General features: G+C 40.0%; 1 protein-coding gene across 2 annotated transcripts in view; it reads right to left on the bottom strand.

Annotated features, from left to right (window-relative positions):
• The window catches only part of LOC124595580 (protein regulator of cytokinesis 1-like), a 239,812-nt gene that overhangs the window by 153,987 nt on the left and 61,599 nt on the right, over positions 1-24,226 (bottom strand). For both annotated transcript variants that reach the window (XM_047134370.1, XM_047134371.1), the window contains exons 3-5: positions 20,394-20,504; positions 11,692-11,832; positions 11,371-11,490 (exon numbers count right to left, since the gene is read on the bottom strand). In XM_047134370.1, the coding sequence (XP_046990326.1) occupies positions 11,371-11,490; positions 11,692-11,832; positions 20,394-20,504 (372 nt within the window). The remainder of the gene's footprint in view (positions 1-11,370; positions 11,491-11,691; positions 11,833-20,393; positions 20,505-24,226) is intronic.

The raw sequence follows: 24,226 nt of genomic DNA, 5'->3' as shown, positions 1-24,226 counted from the left end.
TAGCAATTGTTAGTTGTGTTGTAAAAAGTAATAGTAAAAATATTGGGCAAAATGTACCCCTGTTTCTGAGAAGTGTGGCTATTTATTTAGTAGCGCAGTAGAGAGAACTTGCGGAAGGATTCCAGGAATCTTCACCTCAGTTGGATCGACAGGGAGGTGGCACGAAAGGATCTGGACCACCAAAAAACTACCGTATTTACTTGGATCTAAGCCGCACTCAAATCTAAGCCGCACCTGAAAAATGAGACTCGAAATCAAGAGAAAAAAAATTTCCCAAATCTAAACCGCACCTGAAATTTGAGACTCGAAATTCAAGGGGAGAGAAAAGTTGTAGGCCGCACCTCCAAATCGAAACAAAGTTGGTCCATTGTAATATGAGAGAGAATTTAGGTCGAATGAATAATGATACAGCTACAGTAGTTTGATTCGGGTCATAAGCTTAGCAGTTAAGCTTTACCAGGTAGCCATTGCTATGCGTCAGGTGCTCCGTCTGTATTTATACGGATACCCTTCCCTTTTCACGTGGTTCGTCTGGTTTGAATTGATTGCTTATTTTTCTTTGATCCTTTAACTGCCGTTCTCTTTGTTATAGGTGTTTACATCACTCTAAGCTGAAAATGAATTACTGTACTGTGTCATGCATTGTTTGTCGCATTTTGATAATGAGTGTTTACGACCTGTTGCCGCTTGCAGCATAGCTTGCTTTTGTGTGTGTTACCGCCGCACGGAATTTATTATTTTTTTTAAAGAGAGAGGAATCATCTCATTAGCGAAACAATGGCAAGAGACTGCTATTTGTTGTTACTTACACTGCTGCTTTCTTTGATAATGATCAACAAGAACCAAATAATAGACTGCGCATGATAGAAGATGTTCTGAACGAGAGTTTAGCAAAAATTTTTCTCCGTTTGAAAATCTTTGCAGACGCCTCTAGTACATAACATTCAGTACACAAATTAGAGTCATCTTAGATTTAAAAATCAAGTCAATTGCCGTGCTTCATTTCTGACTGTATCACTATTAGGCATAAGAAAAATACGATTATAAACATGACATATGTATATTCTTCCGCGTTTGCTATTGTGTCACTCTAGTTTCGTAGTTTATTAGGCAGACAGGATTTAAATGAGATAGCACCAAACACGAAAGAATACATGGCAAAATGTTTATATTCGTGTTATTCTCATGGTGAAGAGGGTACTGCACGTGATTCACAATTCATAAAAGTTCTTATTAGCAACCATCTCTTCTCACAGGTAGGAAAAAATTCAGAACGCAGAGTTGGCCATATTGACAAACATCCCAAACAGTCTTGCCAGTCGGATTTTCGTAGTACATTGAAATGCTACTAGAATTCGAAGATGAACGACACGGAATTTGTATTTACTTTGTTGGATGATGTGTGAAAATGCAGTGGTCGAAACTCGAGGCGGAGAAAAAAACCTCGTCTTCCACCCTTTTTCTAAATTTATTTACTGACACAGAGGTTTTGGCGCCAGTATTTATCTTTGTGCCTGCAAAGCATGCCTGTGTAGTGCTACGTATATTCGACGGCAGAAGTTTGTTGTGGCGGCACGTACCAACATTTTTCAGAACTTCTGCTTACTTTGCACTCGATTATAAGTCGCAGGCGGTTTTTTGGATTACAAAAACCGAAAAAAAGTGCGGCTTAGATTCAAGTAAATACGGTACTCTGAGAAGAGAGGATAAAGGTAATACTACTTTCATTTGGCAGTCTATTGGGGTCAGCAAAATACTGCCCTGTTATATCAGCCAGGGACGCAACTTCCCACTAGTGCTGGTATAAGACCTACCACAAATCTTATAAAAGAAACAGCAACAGGGAAAGAAGTAAAAATACACTCCACAGTATGGAGAGAAAAAGAAAACCATGTAGATTGCTATTTTTGTATGGTGAAATTTGGCAGGCATAATAAGAACAGTCTGAAAAAAATTGTTTATCCAAACCTAATATCAGCCATAGGATCCATACCACATGGTTCTAACAATCATGTGCCTGAACTGCCCATTACTTTAGAATACTCATCATCATCAAGCGAAACTTCATTTCCTGATTATGACTCCACACCCACAAAAGGACAACCAGAGCATTTGAGATATATGGCTTGCTAAGAGACCTGGGTCTCTTGAAAGAAGCAGCACAAGCTTTGGGGTCACAAAGGAAAAACATTTGTTTACCTCGGGCACAACATTCTACTGGTTTCATTACAGAAGGCTCTTGTTTATTGTAAGAACATTGAAGTGTGTTATCAAGATATGGAGTTACATAAAACATGAATGAATGGAGGCTGCTCCTAGATTCTAAAAAAAGAAGTCCCAAGGCCGTACTTCTACATATGTAGGCTCAGTGCCAGCAGCATATTATGTGCACTTAAAAGAAACCTATGAAAATATGGAGATGCTGCTGAAGGTATTAAAGTATTCAAAACATCGATGGTTTGTATGTGGAAGAATGCTGATGGGACAACAGTCAGGCTTTGCGATGTTTCATTGTTTCCTGTGCCTCTGGCATAGTCATGCTCCTGAATTGCACTGAGTAGAATAGAATGGCGTACCAGAACAACAATGAATCCTGGGGAGAAAAATGTGAAAATGTGTGAAGATAATCTCTGGTGAAATGAGAGAAAATCATCTTGTTGCCTCTTCATATTAAACTGGGAAACATGAAACAGTTTGCACTGCCAAAAGATGGTGATTGTTTTAAGTATATAAGTTCCAAATTTTCTTTTCTGCCCGATCATAAACTTAAAGGCGGAATATTTGTGGGATTGAACAGCAGAAGTTTGTTGAAAGGTGAAGTATTTGAAAATGTAATAACACAAGAAGAATGACTGGCTTAGAGAGGATTTAAGAACGTGGTTGGCAATTTCTTAGAAAACATATTTCAAAGCCCCGATGGAAAATATGTTGACAGTACTGAAAAATTTACAAATTTACAATGCAATGAGAGCCTCAAAATCCATCCCCCACCCTTCATGAGCTCTCTTGACTACTTCCCTGACAATCTTCTAAATGTTGGCAAAGGACGTGGAGGAAGGGCTCATCAGTACATGAAAGAAATAAAATCACATTATCAAGGCAGGTGGGATGAAGGGATGATGGCTGACTAATGTTGGTCTCTAAAAGGAGATACAGTGTAGAAGAAAGTCTTGAAGACAAAATTTCAGTATGAAGAGGAACCAGTACTGAAACAGTGCAGTATCTCTGTAAGACTTGGAATATGTTAAACTTAAATTGTTGTTATATTTGTGAACAAATGAATGCTGTTTGAATTTGTTTATTGCATACATTTGTAAACAGTTTAGAGGTTACTAGTATAGCTGTAAATACCATCATTAATACATTAAAAAGTCTTACTACTGTATAAATATGACAATACTTTATAGCTCTCATGCATTTTTCTCACACATGATTGCCAAAATCTGACTTCAGGTTCTTTAACAGAGGCCAGCTATTAATAAAAATCAACCTTCAGGATTAAAAGCCTTGAACAAAAATTTAATTTTTTAGTCCTGTGTTATTGCTCCCAACTTCAGATTGTTAGGGCAAGGGCATTTTATGAAATAAACCAGAGTTTGGGTGGCATTAGTGCGCTCAATGGCATTTATAATTGAGCGAGCGTGATCAGTTCAAATTAAGATTCAACAAAAATGAAGTTTGTGTTTATTTGTTGAAATAATAGTACGATTCTGGTTTCAGTTGGTCATATTTTTTATGTTTGACGTGCTCCTGGGGTGTCTTGTGGCAACACAAGGTCTGGCATCATCCTAAGTATTTCCTTGGACTCTGCACCACCATACACCATGCCACGGAGCCCCTCCTAGTGAAGTTCCGTGGTTTGGGCTTCCCAACAATAAATAATCAGCACATCTTTGATACATAGTTCAAGAAATGATACCATCTGCACAGAGTGTCTGTACAATGATATAGGATTGTGAAGCCCAATGTAATACTGTTAATGAGTTATTCTGTGGATATAAATCCAGTTAATGTTAGGTATTAGTGCTTTCATTTCGTAGTCAGAGTTTTCTGGTATTTACGGATGTCTTGTCGAACTTGTGCCAGGGGTCAAACTTCAATAAATTTAAAGCAAGGCGGGACCCCTCACAAGGCGACGTGCAAGCTGATGCACAAACAGTAGGAAAACAACTTTTTAAAGTACAGTGGATGAAAGTTGTAGCAATATATGCACTACTGATGATTGGAATGTCTAATATGACCTGAAATTTTTATAGTGCAAACATCTAGAAAGGTCACGCACAGAATTGAGAAGGGCCATCTGCCGCCGCCACCACCCCCCCGCCCCATGAACCATGGACCTTGCCGTTGGTGGGGAGGCTTGCGTGCCTCAGCGATTCAGATGGCTGTACCGTAGGTGCAACCACAACAGAGGGGTATCTGTTGAGAGGACAGACAAACGTGTGGTTCCTGAAGAGGGGCAGCAGCCTTTTCAGTAGTTACAGGGGCAACAGTCTGGATGATTGACTGATCTGGCCTTGTAACACTAACCAAATAGGCCTTGCTGTGCTGGTACTGCAAACAGCTGAAAGCAAGGGGAAACTACAGCCGTAATTTTTCCCAATGGCATGCAGGTTTACTGTATGATTAAATGATGATGGCGTCCTCTTTGGTAAAATATTCCGGAGGTAAAAAAAGTCCCCCATTCAGATCTCCGGGCGTGGACTACTCAAGAGGACGTCGTTATCAGGAGAAAGAAAACTGGCGTTCTACAGATCGGAGCGTGGAATGTCAGATACCTTAATCGGGCAGGTAGGTTAGAAAATTTAAAAAGGGAAATGGATAGGTTAAAGTTAGATATAGTGGGAATTAGTGAAGTTCAGTGGCAGGAGGAACAAGACTTTTGGTCAGGTGAATACAGGGATATAAATACACAATCAAATAGGGGTAATGCAGGAGTAGGTTTAAATATGAATAAAAAAATAGGAGTGCGAGTAAACTACTACAAACAGTATAGTGAATGCATTAGTGTGGCCAAGATAGACGCGAAGCCCATGCCTACTACAGTAGTACAAGTTTATATGCCAACTAGCTCTGCAGATGATGAAGAGATTGATGAAATGTATGATTAGATAAAAGAAATTATTCAGGTAGTGAAGGGAGACGAAAATTTAATAGTCATGGGTGACTGGAATTCGACAGTAGGAGAAGGAAGAGAAGGAAACGTAGTAGGTGAATATGGATTGGGGCTAAGAAATGAAAGAGGAAGCCGCCTGGAAGAATTTCGCACAGAGCATAACTTAATCATAGCAAACACTTGGTTCAAGAATCGTGAAAGAAGGTTGTATACATGGAAGAACCCTGGAGATACTAGAAGGTTTCAGACAGATTATATAATGGTAAGACAGAGATTTAGGAACCAGATTTTAAATTGCAAGACACTTCCAGGGGCAGATGTGGACTCTGACCACAATCTATTGGTTATGATCTGTAGATTAAAACTGAAGAAACTGCAAAAAAGTGGGAATTTAAGGAGATGGGACCTGGATAAACTGAAAGAACCAGAGGTTGTACAGAGTTTCAGGGAGAGCATAAGGGAACAATTGACAGGAATGGGGGAAAGAAATACAGTAGAAGAAAAATGGGTAGCTTTGAGGGCTGAAGCAGTGAAGGCAGCAGAGGATCAAGTAGGTAAAAAGACAAGGGCTGGTAGAAATCCTTGGGTAACAGATGAAATATTGAATTTCATTGATGAAAGGAGAAAATATAAAAATGCAGTAAACGAAGCAGCAAAAAGGTATACAAACGTCTCAAAAATAAGATCAACAGTAAATGCAAAATGGCTAAGCAGGGCTGGCTAGAGGACAAATGTAAGGATGTAGAGGCTTGTCTCACTAGGGGTAAGATAGATACTGCCTACAGGAACATTAAAGAGACCTTTGGAGAGAAGAGAACCACTTGTACGAATATCAAGAGCTCAGATGGCAACCCAGTTCTAAGCAAAGAAGGGAAGGCAGAAAGGTGGAAGGAGTATATAGAGGGTTTATACATGGGCGATGTACTTGAGGACAATATTATGGAAATGGAAGAGGATGTAGATGAAGATGAAATGGGAGATAAGATACTGCATGAAGAGTTTGACAGAGCACTGAAAGACCAGAGTCGAAACAAGGCCCCGGGAGTAGACAACATTCCATTAGAACTATTGACAGCCTTGGGAGAGCCAGTCATGACAAAACTACCATCTGGTGAGGAAGATGTATGAGACAGGCGAAATACCCTCAGACTTCAAGAAGAATATAATAATTCCAATCCCAAAGAAAGCAGGTGTTGACAGATGTGAAAATTACCGAACTATCAGTTTAATAAGTCACAGCTGCAAAATACTAACGCGAATTCTTTACAGACGAATGGAAAAACTGGTAGAAGCGGACCTCGGGGAAGATCAGTTTGGATTCCGTAGAAATGTTGGGACACGAGAGGCAATACTAACCTTACGACTTATCTTAGAAAAAAGATTAAGAAAAGGCAAACCTATGTTTCTAGCATTTGTAGACTTAGATAAAGCTTCTGACAATGTTGACTGGAATACTCTCTTTCAAATTCTAAAGGTGGCAGGGGTAAAATACAGGGAGCGAAAGGCTATTTACAATTTGTACAGAAACCAGATGGCAGTTACAAGAGTCAAGGGGCATTAAAGGGAAGCAGTGGTTTGGAAGGGAGTGAGACAGGGTTGTAGCCTCTCCCCGATGTTATTTAATCTGTATATTGAGCAAGCAGTAAAGGAAACAAAAGGAAAATTCGGAGTAGGTATTAAAATCCATGGAGGAAAAATAAAAACTTTGAGGTTCGTCGATGACATTGTAATTCTGTCAAAGACAGCAAAGAACTTGGAAGAGCAGTTGAACGGAGTGGGCAGTGTCTTGAAAGGAGGATATAAGATGAACATCAACAAAAGCAAAATGAGGATAATGGAATGTAGTCGAATTAAGTTGGGTGATGCTGAGGGAATTAGATTAGGAAATGAGACACTTAAAGTAGTAAAGGAGTTTTGATATTTGGGGAGCAAAATAACTGATGTTGGTCGAAGTAGAGAGGATATAAAATGTAGACTTGCAATGGCAAGGAAAGCGTTTCTGAAGAAGAGGGATTTGTTAACATCGAGTATAGATTTAAGTGTCAAGAAGTTGTTTCTGAAAGTATTTGTATGGAGTGTAGCCATGTATGGAAGTGAAACGTGGACGATAAATAGTTTGGACAATAAGAGAATAGAAGCTTTCGAAATGTTGTGCTACAGAATAATGCTGAAGATTAGATGGGTAGATCACATAACTAATGAGGAGGTACTGAATAGGATTGGGGAGAAGAGGAGTTTGTGGAACAACTTGACTAGAAGAAGGGATCGGTAGGTAGGACATGTCCTGAGGCATCAAGGGATCACCAATTTAGTATTGGAGGGCAGCGTGGAGGGTAAAAATAGTACAGGGAGACCAAGAGATGAATACACTAAGCAGATTCAGAAGAATGTAGGTTGCAGTAAGTACTGGGAGATGAAGAAGCTTGCACATGATAGATTAGCATGGAGAGCTGCATCAAACCAGTCTTGGGACTGAAGACCAGAACAACAACAACAACAACAACATCTGCAGTGGCTTTGGGAGTAGTTGTTAAAGTCTGAAAGAAGGGCAGAAATTGTTTCTGCCATGGGTTCAGAGCATGAAGGTGTCATTAATAGAGTTAACAAGGCCTCGCGGTATTGAGTGGATAATTATCATTTTCAATGTAGCCTATAAACAAATTACAGTAGGATGGTTCCATGACCATGCCTACTGTAGTTCCACTGATTTGTTTGTGGATTTAGTCTTCAAAGAAGAAATAATTATGGGTCACAATGTGGTGGGCCAGTAGGTTTAAGAAATATGATCAGGAAGCGCTAAAAAAAATTAGTATCCAATGGTAGCAAAGCAACAGGATAGGGAACTGTTAATGTACAGTAATGTAACCTTCACAGTCATGTAATGATTCTTGTGGTAATGAGACAGAAACAGTGTGAAGGCAGCGGAAGTAGTAATTAAAGCTTTGGACTTAAAAAGTGAGATTGCATGGGGTTGGCTGAAGATGCTGCTTGGCGAACTCAGAGGATCTTATTGTGAAAGTATTGGAACAGTCACAATAAACAGACCAGTGGAAATGAGTTTGTAGTGCCTACAAAGGACAATAAAAGGAGGTTGTAAAGTGTTGCCAGTGTAAGGAGCAGTGGCAGTTTTGCCTTTGGAGCACATTCACTAATAAGCCTCTCACAGAATGCAACCTCATGTATGCAACTGGTAAGTATTATGCCCTAAGAAACTGTTAAAAATCTGCTTCTATCTTTCCTAGCACATAGCTCCACAACATGCAGCCAGGAGAACTTATGAGATTGCTCGGGCTGACCAGGGTAGAAACAATGGAAGAGAAACCTTGGGTAGCAAGCCTAAGTCGCACTCCTCAGCTTCACTCTGACAGTGGAGTGATAGGGCGGTGTTTATCTGAGTACAGAATGCAAATGATTGAATTTATGGTCACTCAAACAGTCAACAACAATCAATCAGGGGCTATTTGGCAAATGTTAGGTAATCCTCTATTAGTATTTTAACTCATTTCACAGAATTATGCTAAAAAAAAAGCGACAATAAGCCTATAAAAACAAAAAACTATCGACAAATTTCACATTCAAACAGGAATAAAAAGTAGTACTGTCATAGCAGAAGATGTATCCAATGTAGTAACATGTAACATAAAGTAAGATTTTAATTTGTAAATTCAGTAACCTACTTTGATGCTAAGAGCATTCGAAATATTAAAAACAATTCCTTGTTCAATTAATTTTTAGTGAAGAAACATATAAAAACTGAATTAGGAGTTATCTACAGACAGTAAGGCTTTGTAATGATGTGCCACTACCAATTTTCTTTAATTCATAATTGAAAACCACATGCAAACAACATTTTTAGAAAAATGGAAAATCTGGATAAATGTCTGCACAATATCTGTGACAGCTGCTGAGATTGAGACAAGCTCCCCAACTTTAAAGGGTATCATGACATTTTTAACAAAGAACAATGCCTGAAACTATGTTTAATGCAATTTCCATGCTTTGCATAGGAAAGGACATGATAAAAAACCGAATTTCAATGAAAATGTTACCGACTCATTTGCTTCAGATGCTATTTATGTTGTCTGAGGCCTGTTTATTAATTATTTTCATTTAAACAAATGATTTTGAATTCACTTACAAAGCCCCCAGTTGTATTAGCCAGGAGCTACCAATGAAGAAGAGGGATATGCATTCAGGTGACAGGTTTTGGGATGGACCTATGGAGGTTGGTTTGTTGAATTAGGGGAGAGGACCAAACAGTGAGGCCATTGGTCCCATTGGATTAGGGAAGGATGGGGAAGGAAGTCAGCCATGCCCCTTCAAAGGAACCATCCTGGCATTTGCCTGGAGAGATTTAGGGAAATCACAGAAAACCTAAATCGGGATGGCCGGACGTGGATTTGAACCATCATTCGCCCAAATGCGAGTCCAGTGTGTTAACCACTGCTCTACCTTGCTCGGTACCTATGTAGGTCATATTCGTTTTTTGGTATGGAACTGTATTTTTAAGGGTTGTAGATAGTACTGTCACGAAGTTATAACTGTTTGAGACATTGTTCTATTCAGTTTTTGGTATGCTGCGTTCAGTGGGGTAACAATGGGGTAGGTGTCTAAGATATGTTTCCATTACAGGGAAGCAAGTAAAAAGGAATAAGCAAAAATTTTCGTTTAATGTGTCACTGACTACAAAATCACTAATGTACGCGCACAAACTCTGATTAGGGGAGGAAAATGGCCATGTCCTTTTCAAACAAACGATTCATCTTGAACAACTTATGGAATTTAGGGAAAACTAAAATCTGGACTGATGGCAGTTTGAAGCCCAATCCACCAGAACTCAGTGGAGTGAGTAAAGGAAGGAAGGCCCTTTATTAGCCCAGCAAGGTTGAAACTAAGTTTGGAGATAAAAACGAAGCTTTTGAGAGAACTGAGAATTCTGCAGAACTCAGTTTTTCAGAAGATAGGTTGACAACAGTGTTGGAGGCCTGAAGGGGGTGTTCAGGAAAAGTATTTTTTATTTGAAGTGAAAAGTTTCTGGAAAAGTAGAAGCCAGATTAGGTTATCAAGGCAGGGCCTCCAAACTATAACAGATTGTTGAGGAGTTGGATGGGAGTAATATATTCTTTGCTCAGTCGTTAAATGATTGAGGTTATTTTTTCAGATGCTAGCGGGAATAAAAGCCCCCCTCCCCCCTGCCACACACACACACACACACACACACACACACACACACACACACACCTCTCCTTTCTAGCTGTCAGAGCCCGACACTGTCTCGTAACTGGCATACACAACATTACTGCATCAGGATAAAAAGATTTTGGAAAAGGAGTAGAGGAAAGTTATTTACAGTCATAGTTCAGTGTGTGATTGCAAAGAACCATAATTGTGAGGGTTAGGGATTGATGGAATAGGAAAAGCTGAAATCATTTATACAAGGTAGGCAGAGGTACCAATTGTAATAGATAGTCCACAAAGCTGACCAACAGCCGCCAAAAAGCAAAAGCTCTTGTTACTGAGAAATGTAATGAAGTGACATTGAATGATATCGAGAAGTTTCATGAACAAGCCTCACTGGATTGAATTCTTTAGTGCAATGAAGTATTTATTCTGGAGTTGGCACTTCAATCATTTCATTAACATTTAATGAAGAAAGTCCTTTATTAACTTTGGAACAAAATAAAATGAAAAGAGAGAGAGAATATAAGCAAGGAGATAGTGATTGACAACAGCCCAACTAATCTGCGAATCTTAAATTTATTGTTATTGAGTTTTTAGTGTGGAGTAAGATGCACCTGTTGTCCAAATGTACAATTTGTTTAACACAGCATGTTTTAGAACAACGTGATTCCATTATCAAGTGTTAAAATTAATACATCGTTGGACACTGTCAAAAATAATTAGCAAGCAGCAAGAATGCAGTGTCAAACATGAGATAAGGATAAAATATATTTGACAGTGCATTCTTGCTGCTTGCTTATTATTTTTTGACTGTGCTTAGTGGTATATTAATTTAAGAACTTGATAATGTTATGATGTTGTCCCAAAACATTGTGTTATATAAATCAAATTTTTGGACAATTGGTGTGTCTTAGCTGTCCACTGGCATTGTGTTACAGCTGTACTATAATTTCACAACACATCAGTGCACTTTGACTGAAATTTAAATGCAGTACTTTGTGAAGATAATTGCAATATCTTGATAAATATTTCAATTAAAGAATAATGTATGAAGCCAGTACGTTCTATAGTACCTTTCGTGACTGCAGAACTCGAAGTCTTTGATTGAAAATGGCTATCTCATCCCTTGTTGGTAGAGCATCCTCTACTTTAATCTCTGTAGCTTCTCCAAGACTTGAACACAGTTCTGCCTCCTAAATGAAAAAGTTTTACAGCAAAGTGACATTTTCTATAATATTCAATGATGTGTGAAGTTTAATGTCTAAAAATACAAGAAAATATTCAAAATTTGGGAACACTGAAGCAAAAATCAAACACTCATTACTGAAATGCATTGCATCAGAATGTAAGCTGTGTTAATTATTACACTCTAGAGAATAAAGAGACTCTGTCACCTGCTTTGAAATCTCCAATACTTCTTTCATGAGCGCACACTTCTTCTCTTGAAGTTTTCTTGTTTCACACTCTACCTTAGTAAGAGCCTCACATAAAGGCAGCGTATCATATAATGCAGGATAAAAATGAACTTCAAGTTCCTGCAGAAATTAAAATAATATGATTTGATGCTTGCTAAACTTACATAGTATCAAAATTTGAAGGTTGTGTACATGTCTGATGAGTGAGAAACTGATGAGCAGCATAATTAATAAAGACCACTTTTCTTTTTAAAAAAAATCAGGCAAATGCTAACAATCATCATTTTTTAACTATTTACAGTTACAAGACAATAGTCTTAACACAAATGTTGAAAATTCTACATATAATATCACAGTTAATACAAAATTAACTACTATCTATGGATGAAAACTACTTTAAATTATTTATAACTTCTTACTGTACTTTGTACATAAAATACATATGTAATACTTAGACGCCAGCCCAAATACTAAACTGAAGAGTATCAAGGGCAGAATGTATGTTTTTTACTTATACATGAGTTACACTGGCAACACTACCATCAGTTCTATTTTTTGATGGGCTGGTCGACAAATCACGAGTTTCGTTGGCTTACAAGTTAATGAAATTTTCTCTCACATCTTAATGTTAAACGATAGGAATGCTGATCTCTAATCAGTGGAAAGTTTGGAGAGAGAACTTTGAATTTAAACTTTATTAGTGTATAATAAATACGCAGTCGGAATTCTGCCGTAGTATCAATGAAAGGCATTTATTGTTGATTCATTATATGCCTGTAAGATCCAAGAACAAGACAGGAAAAAATATGGAAATGGAAAGGACGAATCAGAGTCGATCCAGCAGCAGAGCAGGAATCCTGCAGGGCTCAATTTCGGGTCCACTTCTCTTCCTTGTGTATGAGAATGACCTTTCACTTAACGTTCAAAAAGCAAAATTGGTACTTTTTGCAGACAATACTAGTGTTATCATAATTCCCTTCAGATAAAGAGCAACTTGGTAAATGATATTTTCCAAAGAATTATGAAGTGGTTCTCCAAAAAATGGACTCTCCCTAAATTTCGAAAAAAAAAAAAAAAAAGAAAAGAAAAGAAAAATGTACTACACTCAGTACAACAAATGTTCCAAATTTTTGGGTGTGCATAGTAATGAAAACTTGAACTGGAAGAAACGTTACAAGCTTCTCAAACAATTAAGTTCAGCTACTTTTGCTCTTCGTACAATTACTGATCTTGGAAACAAACATATTAATCTCCTGGCACATGTTGCATATTTGCACTCAATTATGTTGTACCAAACAAATTTCTGGGGTAGCTCATCACTTGGAAAGAAAGCACTCACTGCACAAAAGCAAGCAGTAAGAATAATATGTGGTGTTCATCCACAGACCTCGCGTCCTCTTCACGGAGCTAGGCAATTTTAACTGCACCGTTGCAATACATACATCTGCTAATGAAATTACTAATAATTAATCCATCCCAATTTGAGAGGAACAGTGACGTCCGTACCTATAACACTAGAGGGAAAAATGACATTTATTGCCCTTTGTAAAGCTGTCAGTGGCTAAGAAGAGTGTTCAACATGCAGGAACAAAAATACACACACACACACACACACACACACACACACACACACACACACACTTGACCCCCTTCACAAACCAATCCAAATTGCTTTAAAATGTGGCAGCTATACATCCTTTGCCATTTCCACCATACTGAAATGCAACTCAGGCAGCATTTTGGCACATTTAAGATAAGAGACCCTGCAATTATTAAATCCCTCTTCTTGCCTTGGGTTCCATCCTGAACATATCGGCTGCTAAAGCAAGCTCGCTCCTTTTATCGAACCGGCCTAACTTGATTTAGATCAAATGTATTTTCTTTTATATGCCTTCTTTCACTTGTATTATCATCTTAAGTGGAATTCTATCAATGTCGCAAACAGCCCAACCAGTCATACCGTGCCTAACTCTGACAATGAAGTACAATCCCACATTGGAGGAAGTATTGAAATTGGCTCAATGATTCAAGTATCCCAGGCAGCCAGCTACCATTTAGAATCTTGGGCAGACATGGAGGCCATCCCTTTCTTCAACCCATGTAAAGCATACAGCTTAGCCGACAAAGAAGAAGTAGCTATCATCAAAAGGAAACACTGCTACACACTGGCTCAGCCCTGCAAACGAGGACATACTCTCAGCCACTCAACTGGAGCACTCCCGCTGTGCTCAGACTGTTTTCGGAAGCATTCTGGGGATGACTGCCCAGAAAGTTGTGCACAATGCAACAAAGACAGATGCCTTGCTTCCATATTTCTAGCCTCCTCATTGTGGTACTCCCCGCAAAAATGGCTACTAATGTAATCACAACAGACTTTCAAACCACAATGTTGGCCCTGAATAAATTTTGCATTATGCTTGCACTGTGCAACACAAACCTAAGACTCTGTAGCGACTGACGTTCAAAAACTGTTCCACACACTACAGGCCTCCTGTCTTGTGTAATCTTGAATCCCTGTTCTTTGAACTGCCATTGGAAAATCTCAGTCGTATCATCTCTCAAGATAGATTTCAGACTACGAAGAAGCACGTGGAAATGGTCACAGAACTCCCCAGCTCCTCAAACTACAAGAAGTACAATCTTTCCCTGGGAAAATCATGTATTATAGTAAATTTATTCCTGGCACTGTAGTGACTGCACATCTACTGTACAATCTTTGGAAGAAAGGAGTCTCTTTCTCTTGGTTGATGGATTGTGATTGGGCATTCCATACCTTCAAATAAGCCTTACTCTGTACAACATGCCTCGCCACTTTCTAGTTACAGAAGCAACTGGTAATAGTTGCCAACACATCTGAAGGGCACTTGGGCACCATATTAGAGCACAGTAATACCTATGGCTCTGAAGAATCAATTGCTTGTGCTTCAAAAATAATGACCACTGCCCAGAAGTAGTAGTTCCAGATTGAAAAGGAAGTGCTCGAGATCATTTACGCATTAAGAAAGTTCAAAATTTTTCTCTAAGGAGCCAAGTTCCACTTACTGACTGATCATTAGCCCTTGATATCGCTCTTCAGCCCAGCTGCTGAGCAGCTTAATCAAACAGCCCATCAGCTCCAGTGATGTTCTGTTTCTCAGTAGATATAACTACGAGTTACATTTCCGAAACACTACTCAGCACGCACACACTGATGCCTTGGTGTGCCTCCCAATGACCCAAATCCGGCGTCCAGTCAGGACAAGGCCCTTTGTTTCCATTTAGACAATGAGGCCCAGCAAGCCATGAACGACTTCCACATCATTGGATACCATATGACAGGCACCACGGTACCTCCCTCCATGTTGCTGCACCCCTAGGCACCACCACCACCACCACATGCCATGTGCCAATTGGAACCTGGTCAAGCATGTATACCCCTCTAAAGGTTCCAAGAACATAGCTCTCATCCAGCATACTTCTTGGCAGCCTGCCGGGTGCTGGGCTACATGACACAGCACTGTTCTTTGTCCTCATATGGAGGAAGGGCCATCGTAACCCACTGGGCTACCACCCCCTTAGGCGGACATCAAAAACGATTGATGCCATTGCCACCGACCAGTCACAGTTATGACTCATCTGCTTTTTCTGCCACCCACTACCGTGCGCCTCAGCCACTAGAAAGAGAGACCACTGCAAATTTGCCCTGCAGGTACTCCCCTAGTGCCACCTGCACCAGATTTCATTATGGCCACCTATTTATATGGCTGTTGCAGGCCACTCTGGCCTTTTTGTCTTCGTTGGCAGTACTGTGCACTTACCATTCTCTACATAGGAAACCATTTGCTGTAACACTGAATTATTCTTGTGGTTTTGTCTTTGGGATTCTGCACTACATTTGTATTGAACTTGGACTATAAAATACACTGCTCAAAAGAATTTGCGGAACACATATATCAATGTCCAGTATGTTATATCTATTTTGATACAGATAGCACCTGTGATCCTACTGCATAGCTCGAGATCTTCGCTTTCAGTGCATTCAACAAATAAAATCATCTGCCTTCTATTGGCTGTGTTATGCGTTACAGTATCAGGTGACCCTGCAGAAGAAAGTAAGTACTGGTGTCCCAATGTTCCCTACTGAAGCACACAGATGGCAGTTGTCATCTGTGTACATCGTATTCAGCCAAGCACATGCAACGCAACATTTTAATGCAGTGCAAGTTGCAAGAGCTGTCTGTCTGATCCAAGGAAGATGAACTTTCTATCGTGTTGCTGCAGATGCCAATGTATTTCCATCTGCCAACCATAAGTTGGTGGCATGCTACAAGGATGCAGGCCAGTAAATAAGGCAAGTTGGACAAGGTCACTGACGCATTACAACCATACATGAAGACCACTATTCGGCCATCTGTATTTCGGCATTATACAGCTACTGCCAGAGCACTGCAAGACCATGTCAGAGGGGCCACTGGAGCCATTGTCCCCAATCAGAATGTAAGAAAAAGGTTATGAGAAAGAATCTTATGAACCAGTAATCCTGTTTAAGTACTCTACCTGACACAACATGTCACAGCTCACATTCAGTTCTGCCATTCCCATGTCAACTGGCAACTTTGTCACTGGCAAAACATGTTATTCAATAAGAGTTCATATTTCTTCTGACACAAGGTGATGGTTGTGTTCACTTGTGGAGATGCCATGGGGTGCAATACCTGTCAGATGTTGAGGACATCAACAGATTCGGGCAAAGTTCTCTGATAGTGTGGGGAAGCATCAGTGTCAATAGCCCCACTGATCTTGTTAATGTACATAGTCCCCTTACTGCCAGGCAGTACACTGAAATACAGGTTGGACTATGTGGTGGCTGCTGCACATGGTGCTGGCAATGAATTTTTTCTCATGCACAATAATGCCAAGGTCTACGTGGCAGTGTTACCAGGGATGTCTTCTGAAGCCTGAACACTGAAGTAATGGAAGCCTGAACACTGAAGTAATGGAAGCCTGAACACTGAAGTAATGGAACGGTCGGTGGTGGTTCCCAATCTAGAACCCATCAAGCACTTGCAAGGCACACTTGACAAATGTGTTCATGGTCGTTCTGTTCCACCACAGACTCTCTAAGAACTCTTACTGAAGAATTTGAATGGATACCACAAGGTGACTTCTCAGACTTATAAGGAGCCACCACATTAGTATCAGGCAGTAATAAATGCTCACAGAAGGCATATATTTTATTGAAGCTCTCAAGCTCCAATGAAAAGAAACCCAGGATGACAGGATGAATGATTGTTTCCACTTTGTTTTCAACAGCTATTGGGCATTTCAGTTCTTGTTGGGTAAATAAACAAGAATGTAATGATGTTTTGTTGTGTACTTAATATGTGAAATATAAAGGTATAATTTGGTAACATACCCAGTCTTCAATTATTGCTCAATGGAGTATTGCAGATTCCCAAAGTCATGTTACCCTAATTCTTCCGAATGGAGTATCAGTTGACTGACATGCAGCACAATTATTTCTGTTGCGAGTCACAACACATCCCCATGAGATGGAGGCATCCAAATCTCATTCCATCTGACTCCTGATCACCTCACTGAGTCCATCACTTTTTTAGAGAGGTTTCTAACCCCATCTCCACTTCCAATTCAAACATACACAATCAATTTACCACATTTATTATTCCAGGTGGAAGGCCAAGTACCCACACAGTACACCAAAATTAACAATTAAGGTTGCTGACAACCCTATTAGTAATAGTAATTCCATCCACATATCTCTCACTGCCAAAAGCATAAAAAAGACTTATCGCCATCAGTTTACAAAATATGCTCCCATTTAAAAGATTACCTAACCCTGAACACATTTCCCTTAGAGCCCATTTCATAATCTACTGAAACATCGAACTCATCTACATGGGTTAGACAAAAATATAAAAACAAATCATGAGAAATCGGTGCTTCAAATTAAATGCATATGCTAGCCAAGCCTGGAGGTTGCACTGTTGAATGTGACAACAAATGATACCTGTACAATGTCCTCAATGTACGTTGCAAGTGTCCTGCGTAATTGTGAGTGCATTTGTTGGAGCTAAGTGAATTCAAACATGAGCAAAGTGTTGTTGCTCGTATGATGGGTACTTCAGTAACCGAAGTTGCCGACATGCTTGGTGTTTCAAGAGGCACTGGGTCGTATGAATAAAAATGGAAAATGTACTTTATTATTGGAATTTTGGAGAACCGTCTTGGTTGGCCTGAATAAAGAATCAGAATATATGAGGGCTGTTCTAAAAGTAAGGGGACTTTCCAAATTGTGCTGGCAACACACATTCGATTATTGATCATTTTTTTTGTTGTATTGGTAAACATGTCCCGAACGTATGTTCACAGTTTCAAGTGTACAGCATACCTCGTTTGTTTTTGACAGACAAAAAGGTTAGAGTGTTTTAGTGTGCTTAGCAATTTTTGATTATTATAAAAAAACGAATTTGCATCAAATTTTATGTGAAAATGGAATGAAGTGCTCTAAAACACATTAAATGTTGACAGTGGCATTAGGGAAGTCTGCTCTAAGTAAAAAAAAAAAAAAAAAAAATGTTTAGAATTGGTAAAAGCTCTTCCAAGATGGCCGTGAAGATGCCAATGACGAACCTCACTCTGGATGCCACAACATATCCAGATGATAACGTCAAAGATGTGAAGAAAATTGTTTTGAAAAATCATCGAATTACTGTAATAGAAGTTGGTGAGGATGTTGGCATATCAGTTGGCTTGTGTCATGCAATTTTTTCAGATATTTTGAGCACGAGATGTGTGTCAGCAAAGTTTGTTCCGAAACTTCTGAATTTTGATCAGAAGAACCGTCGCACGAGCATCGCTCAGGAGCACTTGAATGAAGTCAATGACGTTGCTGATTTGCTCAAAAGGGTCATGACTGTTGATGAAACATGGGTTTAAAGTTATGACATTGAAACCAAAGCCCAATTGTCTCAATGGAAGCAGCCCAGAGAGCCAAGACTGAAAAAAGCAGGCCATATTCGAACAAATGTCAAAGTTTTGCTAACTGTTTAATTATCGGGGCGGAGTGCATCATGAATTTTTGCTTGAAGGTAGTACGGTCAATAAAGAGTATTATCTTAATGTTATGTGCTGTTTGCGAGAAGCAATATGCAAAAAAGTCCAGAATTGTGGAAAAATAATTCATGGCTTTTGCATCACGACAATGCACCTGCTTATTTCTCATTGCTTGTGAGATGTTTTGGCCAAAAACAACACGACAACCAGGCCCCAGTCACCATATTCACCAGATTTGGCCACCCCTGTGAATTTTTCCTGTTCCCAAAACTGAAGACACCTATGAAAGGATGAAGATTTTCAGTGACTGAGGAAATAAGAACTGCACCATTGGAAGTACTCAAGGCTGTACCAAAATATGCTTATGAGAAGTGGTTCGAGGATTGGAAGAAGCGTTGGCGAAATTGTATTGTATCCTAGGGGGATTACTTCGAAGGGGACAACATGAATATTAATGAATAAATAAATATTTTTTCATAAAAATATAAAGTCACCTTACTTTTTGAACACACCACTTACTTCACCTGAGAATGTTCTCAGCTTGAGTGAGAGGGTGTGGGAAGTTGCTCCACACAGAGAACATTCTACAATTTTGTATGAACAAAACTTCAAGTTAAATTTTACTGAGTTTTCTTTCATTAAAAATGGCAGAATCCATGTTGCTTGTAAGGCAAAAAAATATACATGTAGCCCAAAGAAATGCTGAAGAGAGAAATTGTAAAAGAAAACTCATGTATACATCAGACTGCTGTGTCACCGACATTTTCAGATGTTCTTCTTCATGTTATCCAAAAAGCACCTTTGTGGATTCGATTTCCCAGAAACAACTAGAAGCAGTAAAAGGTACATGCCGTTCAAAGTATCAGTTTCCACATGCAGTGTGGGCCCTTGATTGCACACGCATACCAGTCATAAAACCTGCTCTACATGCAGACCAATATATTAACTGAAAGGGCTTTCCTACTGTCAATGTGCAAGGCAATAAATGATTATGGTGAAGTGTTTACTAGTGTCGCTGCTCCACGACCTGGAACTGTACATGATGCTAGGATAAGCAGAAACTTTGATGTATGCCAGGTACTAAGAGAAGACCAGTGTAATGCTTCAAAATTCGGGCTATGAAGGGTAAGACATTACACCAATTTTGAATATTAATAAGATGGCCTTATCAGTAACTAATTCCAAATGAAGTTCACTTCACAAGTTCAGTCTGTAGAACATGAAATAAAAATTACTGTAATACTAAGATACTGTTTTTTTTTTGTATCGTTTTTGTTCCTTGCCCTAATACCAGTTGGCCTACTTAAGTTACATTTTCTTGACGCATAAATCTCTCTTAAATCTCTCTCTCTCCCATATAACCAGGCAGATTAGAAAAATTAATACCTTGTTAACTACAAATCTATCAATCTAATTCTCATAATGAAACCTCTTTCTTTCATAAAAATCATACAGAATTATAATAAATTTTACTCTGGGCTACTTTAACCTCAGCAGAAACGCCCTGGAGAAAAGTTTCATTTTTGCTCTTCAGTTAAAATTACCCTGATTCAATCTTCTCATTGACAACAAATATTAAACTTTTGTACAATAATATGATATCACCTACAGCATATTATCTTTCTTACCTTACTTAGTTTGTCAGCTTCATGCAATAAAGAATTCAGCCTTTCATGCATCTCATGTTTCTTCTGTTGCTCTCTAGAAATAATATGCTGGATACTATTCTGGATGCACTCCTGCAAAACACCATGTAATACTGTAATGGTAATACTATGGGAAATTATACTGATAGAAGTAGAAGAACTAGATGTTACAGTGTTAATGACTGTCAGTTGAAAAAATTGCACACATTGTAGCTTAACGAATGAACAGTGCTGATCTCCTATACTCCAAAATATTGTGCTGCTGTCTATAACTTCCATATTCCTCAGTTAAACTGTCATTATCATAGCCACTAAGAGAAAGGCAGGTCAATTCTACTCATGAGAATCATCCAAAAAATCAACAGAAACTGTCTCTTTGTTTGAGTCACAAATGATATGATTACGGGTAAACTAGCTTTGGGCATTAAAATGGATTCATCAAATCTGCAATACACCCAAAAACATATCTTCTAATAATAATAATAATAATAATAATAATAACAATAAATACTAGCCGGAGGATGCAATCAGAAACTAATTTTCGTTCTTCTGTGATTTAGCATCAGCAACACATCACAAAAAATCAGAAATTTTACAATACTCTTCTCAAGGAATTACATAATTTAATTACAGATCCACCAAGCTACGCATTTAATTTCTCAGTTTTATGAATGTTTAAATAAAATTTGGCTACAAATTTTGCTCTCTCAAATGAACTCTGCTTCTACATACCTGAGACCCGACGAAGTAAATTAATACCGCGTTCTTATCCATGTGGTACCCTCTGTCACACACCATATATGGCTTGTGGGGTGTAGATGACACTTTCTTGCCTTTCTCTTAACATATTAATCTTTTTATGACAGAATTAGTTCCTAGTATTAACACATAGATGTGAAAGGAGCATCTGCATATCAATTGCAGAGAATGGTTTACATGAACAGAGCCTGTTCACTATATTGTTATTTCTCACAATACTTTCTAACCTTTCCACGAGTGAAACATGAATTTTCTTGCCGGTTACTAATCTATGAAGAGATTAAATAATTTTTATGGCTCTGGGTTTTTGTTTTGCTTTGCTTTAAGGCACAAAAAAACTGGGGTCATACGCGCCCATGTCATAACTACATAACACGAAGACAGAGCAGTTGAAAAACGACTATACATCAACCCCAGCTGACATAATAGAAGACAGCTAAAAACAGACACGTGGAAAGAGGGCCAAAATAAGACACCATACAGAAATGGATGTCCAAAACTAAAAATTAAATGGCTTTTGCCATATTTTTGGTGAATAAAAAGTAAACCGTGGTCGACAGCCCATACGTCATTTGCTAAAACAGTCAATAAAAATCAGAGAGAAAACTGAAGCAGGAACATAAATGGTTAAAAAATGGGCATTCCATCAGGAAGTGGCGGACAGTTAAAACTTGGGCACAATGCGTGTCAGTGGGAGGGCCAAGTGGAGGTCACCCAAGCCACTGGGACAAGCCTAATAAGCCGGAGCTTATTCCCATGAAGGGAGGACTATTTGCAATTCCAAAGGGACACCACCTACTGACAGGCGGCAACACAGAGCTCATCGGAGGGAATATAGGTACTCGTGGGCTGAGGTACGAGGGCTGCAGCCTTGGCAGCAGCCTCGTTTCCTGGCAGACCGACATGACCAGGAACCCATAGATACATCACACTGGCTCCACCAAGAGTGGGAAAGTGACAGTTTTCCTGGACCCGCTGCACTAAGCGATGGGCGGTGTACAGTGCATATAGACTTTGAAGGACGCTGAATGAGTCTGAGCAGAGGACACAATTGGGAAGGTTGTGTTGCCAGATGTACTCTACGGGCTGATACAAGGCGAAGAGCTCGGCTGTAAATACTGAGCAGTGTGTCGTAAGCTGATATCGAAAGACACAGATGCCAATGACGAAGGCACACCAGACTCCACGGTCAGTCTGAGAGCCATCAGTGTATACAAAGGTACTACCAAGAAGGTCCATGTGAAGGTCGTGAAACTGAAGGCGATAGCCCAACACTGGAGTAGTGTCCTTAGGAAGCGAATGAAGGCCAAGGTTAACATGGGCCACTTCACGAAACCACAGTGGTGAAGGGGAAAGATGCAGGTAGTGTGAAGTTAAGCCACCGTAGCAAATGCCAAAAGCGGACTCCAGTAGGTATCAGAGAAGAGGCACGTGACCCATACTGGTGATCAAAGGAATCACCAAAGGAGGCGGCACAGGATGGGTGGCCACGCATGGTAGAATGACAGCATGCATACCTGCTGAGGAGAAACTCACAGCAGCAGGACAGTGGTAGTTCAGCAGCTTCAGCATACAGACTCTCAACCGGGCTAGTGTAAAAAGCACCCGTGGCCAAACGGATGGCACAATGGTGGATAGTGTTGAGACGGCATAAGAGGGATGGAAGTGCAGACACATAAACAAAGCACCCATAGTCGAGTTTCGAATGGACAAGGGATCGGTACGAACAGAGGAGTGTGGTCCGATTGACACCTAAAGAAGTACCATTGAGGACACTTAGGACGCTGAGGCACCGTGTACAGCAGGCTGACAGGTAAGTCACATGGAGGACCAAGAGAGTTTCCTATTGAGCATGAGCCCCAGGAATTTCGTAGTTTCACAAACAGAAGGTCAACAGGTGCAAGATGTAAAGATGGTGGGAGAAACCACTTGCAATGCCCAGAAATTCATACAGACTGTTTTGTCGGGGGAAAAGTGAAAGCCACTGTTGATGCTCCAGGAGTAAAGACAATAAAGACATCGCTGAAGACGCTGCTCAGTGAGACAGGTCCATGGAGAACTGCAACAGATGGCAAAATCGCCAACAAAAATGGAGCCTGAGGTGCCCGGTGGGAGGCAGGCCATTATAGGGTTAAAGGCAATAGCAAAGAGGACGACCCTGAGGCACACAGTTTTCCTGGATAAATGTGACCAACAAGGCAGAACACACACGCACCTTGAAAACTCGATCTTTTAAAAATTCCTGAAGGAAATAGGGCAGACAACCACAGAAGCCACACATGTAAAGAGTTCGGAGGATACCAGTTCTCCAGCAGGTGTTGTAGGCCTTCTCCAAATCGAAAAACATGTCCACAGTCTGGGATTTCTGCAGAAAACCAGTCATGACATGGGTGGTCAACTGCAGCACGCCGCACTCGAAATCCACACTGTGCATTCATCAGTAAATTGCGAGACTCAAGCCACCATACCAGTTAGGCATGAATCATACAATTCATCACCTTGTGAAAGCAGCTGGTAAGAGAGATGGGGTGCTAGCTAGAAGGAAGATTTTTGTCCTTACTGGGCTCAGATATGGGTATGACGGTGGCTTCATGCCAGTGTCCGGGAAAAATGCCCCGTCACATGAGGTGGTCTGTGTAAAGCAGAAAGTGCTTGCCCGCAAGAGAAAGGTGCTGCAACATCTGAAAGTGGATGGGGTCTGGCCCTGGGGTAGAAGATCAGGATGAACTGAGAGCATGCTCTAGCTCCGTCATAGTAAAGGCGGCATTGTAGCACTCATGATTCGGAGAAGAGAAATGTATCGCCCGAGCCGCCTCTGCTCGTTTCTGATGGAGGAAGGCAGGGTGATAGCGGGAAGAGCTCAAAATTTCCGCAAAATGGCGGCCCAAGGTGTTAGATATAGCAAAAGGGTCCACGATGACATCATCTGCTATTATCAGGCTGGAAACTGGGGAATGGATCTTGGTCCCAGAGAGCCGTCGGAGGTTGCCCCACAACACAGAGGAGGGGGTGGAACTGTAAAAAGAATTTGTGAATGAAATCCAGCCAGCTTTTTG

Source organism: Schistocerca americana, chromosome 2 (assembly GCF_021461395.2).
Source record: "Schistocerca americana isolate TAMUIC-IGC-003095 chromosome 2, iqSchAmer2.1, whole genome shotgun sequence".
NCBI classification, from domain to species: Eukaryota; Metazoa; Arthropoda; class Insecta; order Orthoptera; family Acrididae; genus Schistocerca; species Schistocerca americana.
This window is presented reverse-complemented; position numbering and strand designations above follow the sequence as displayed.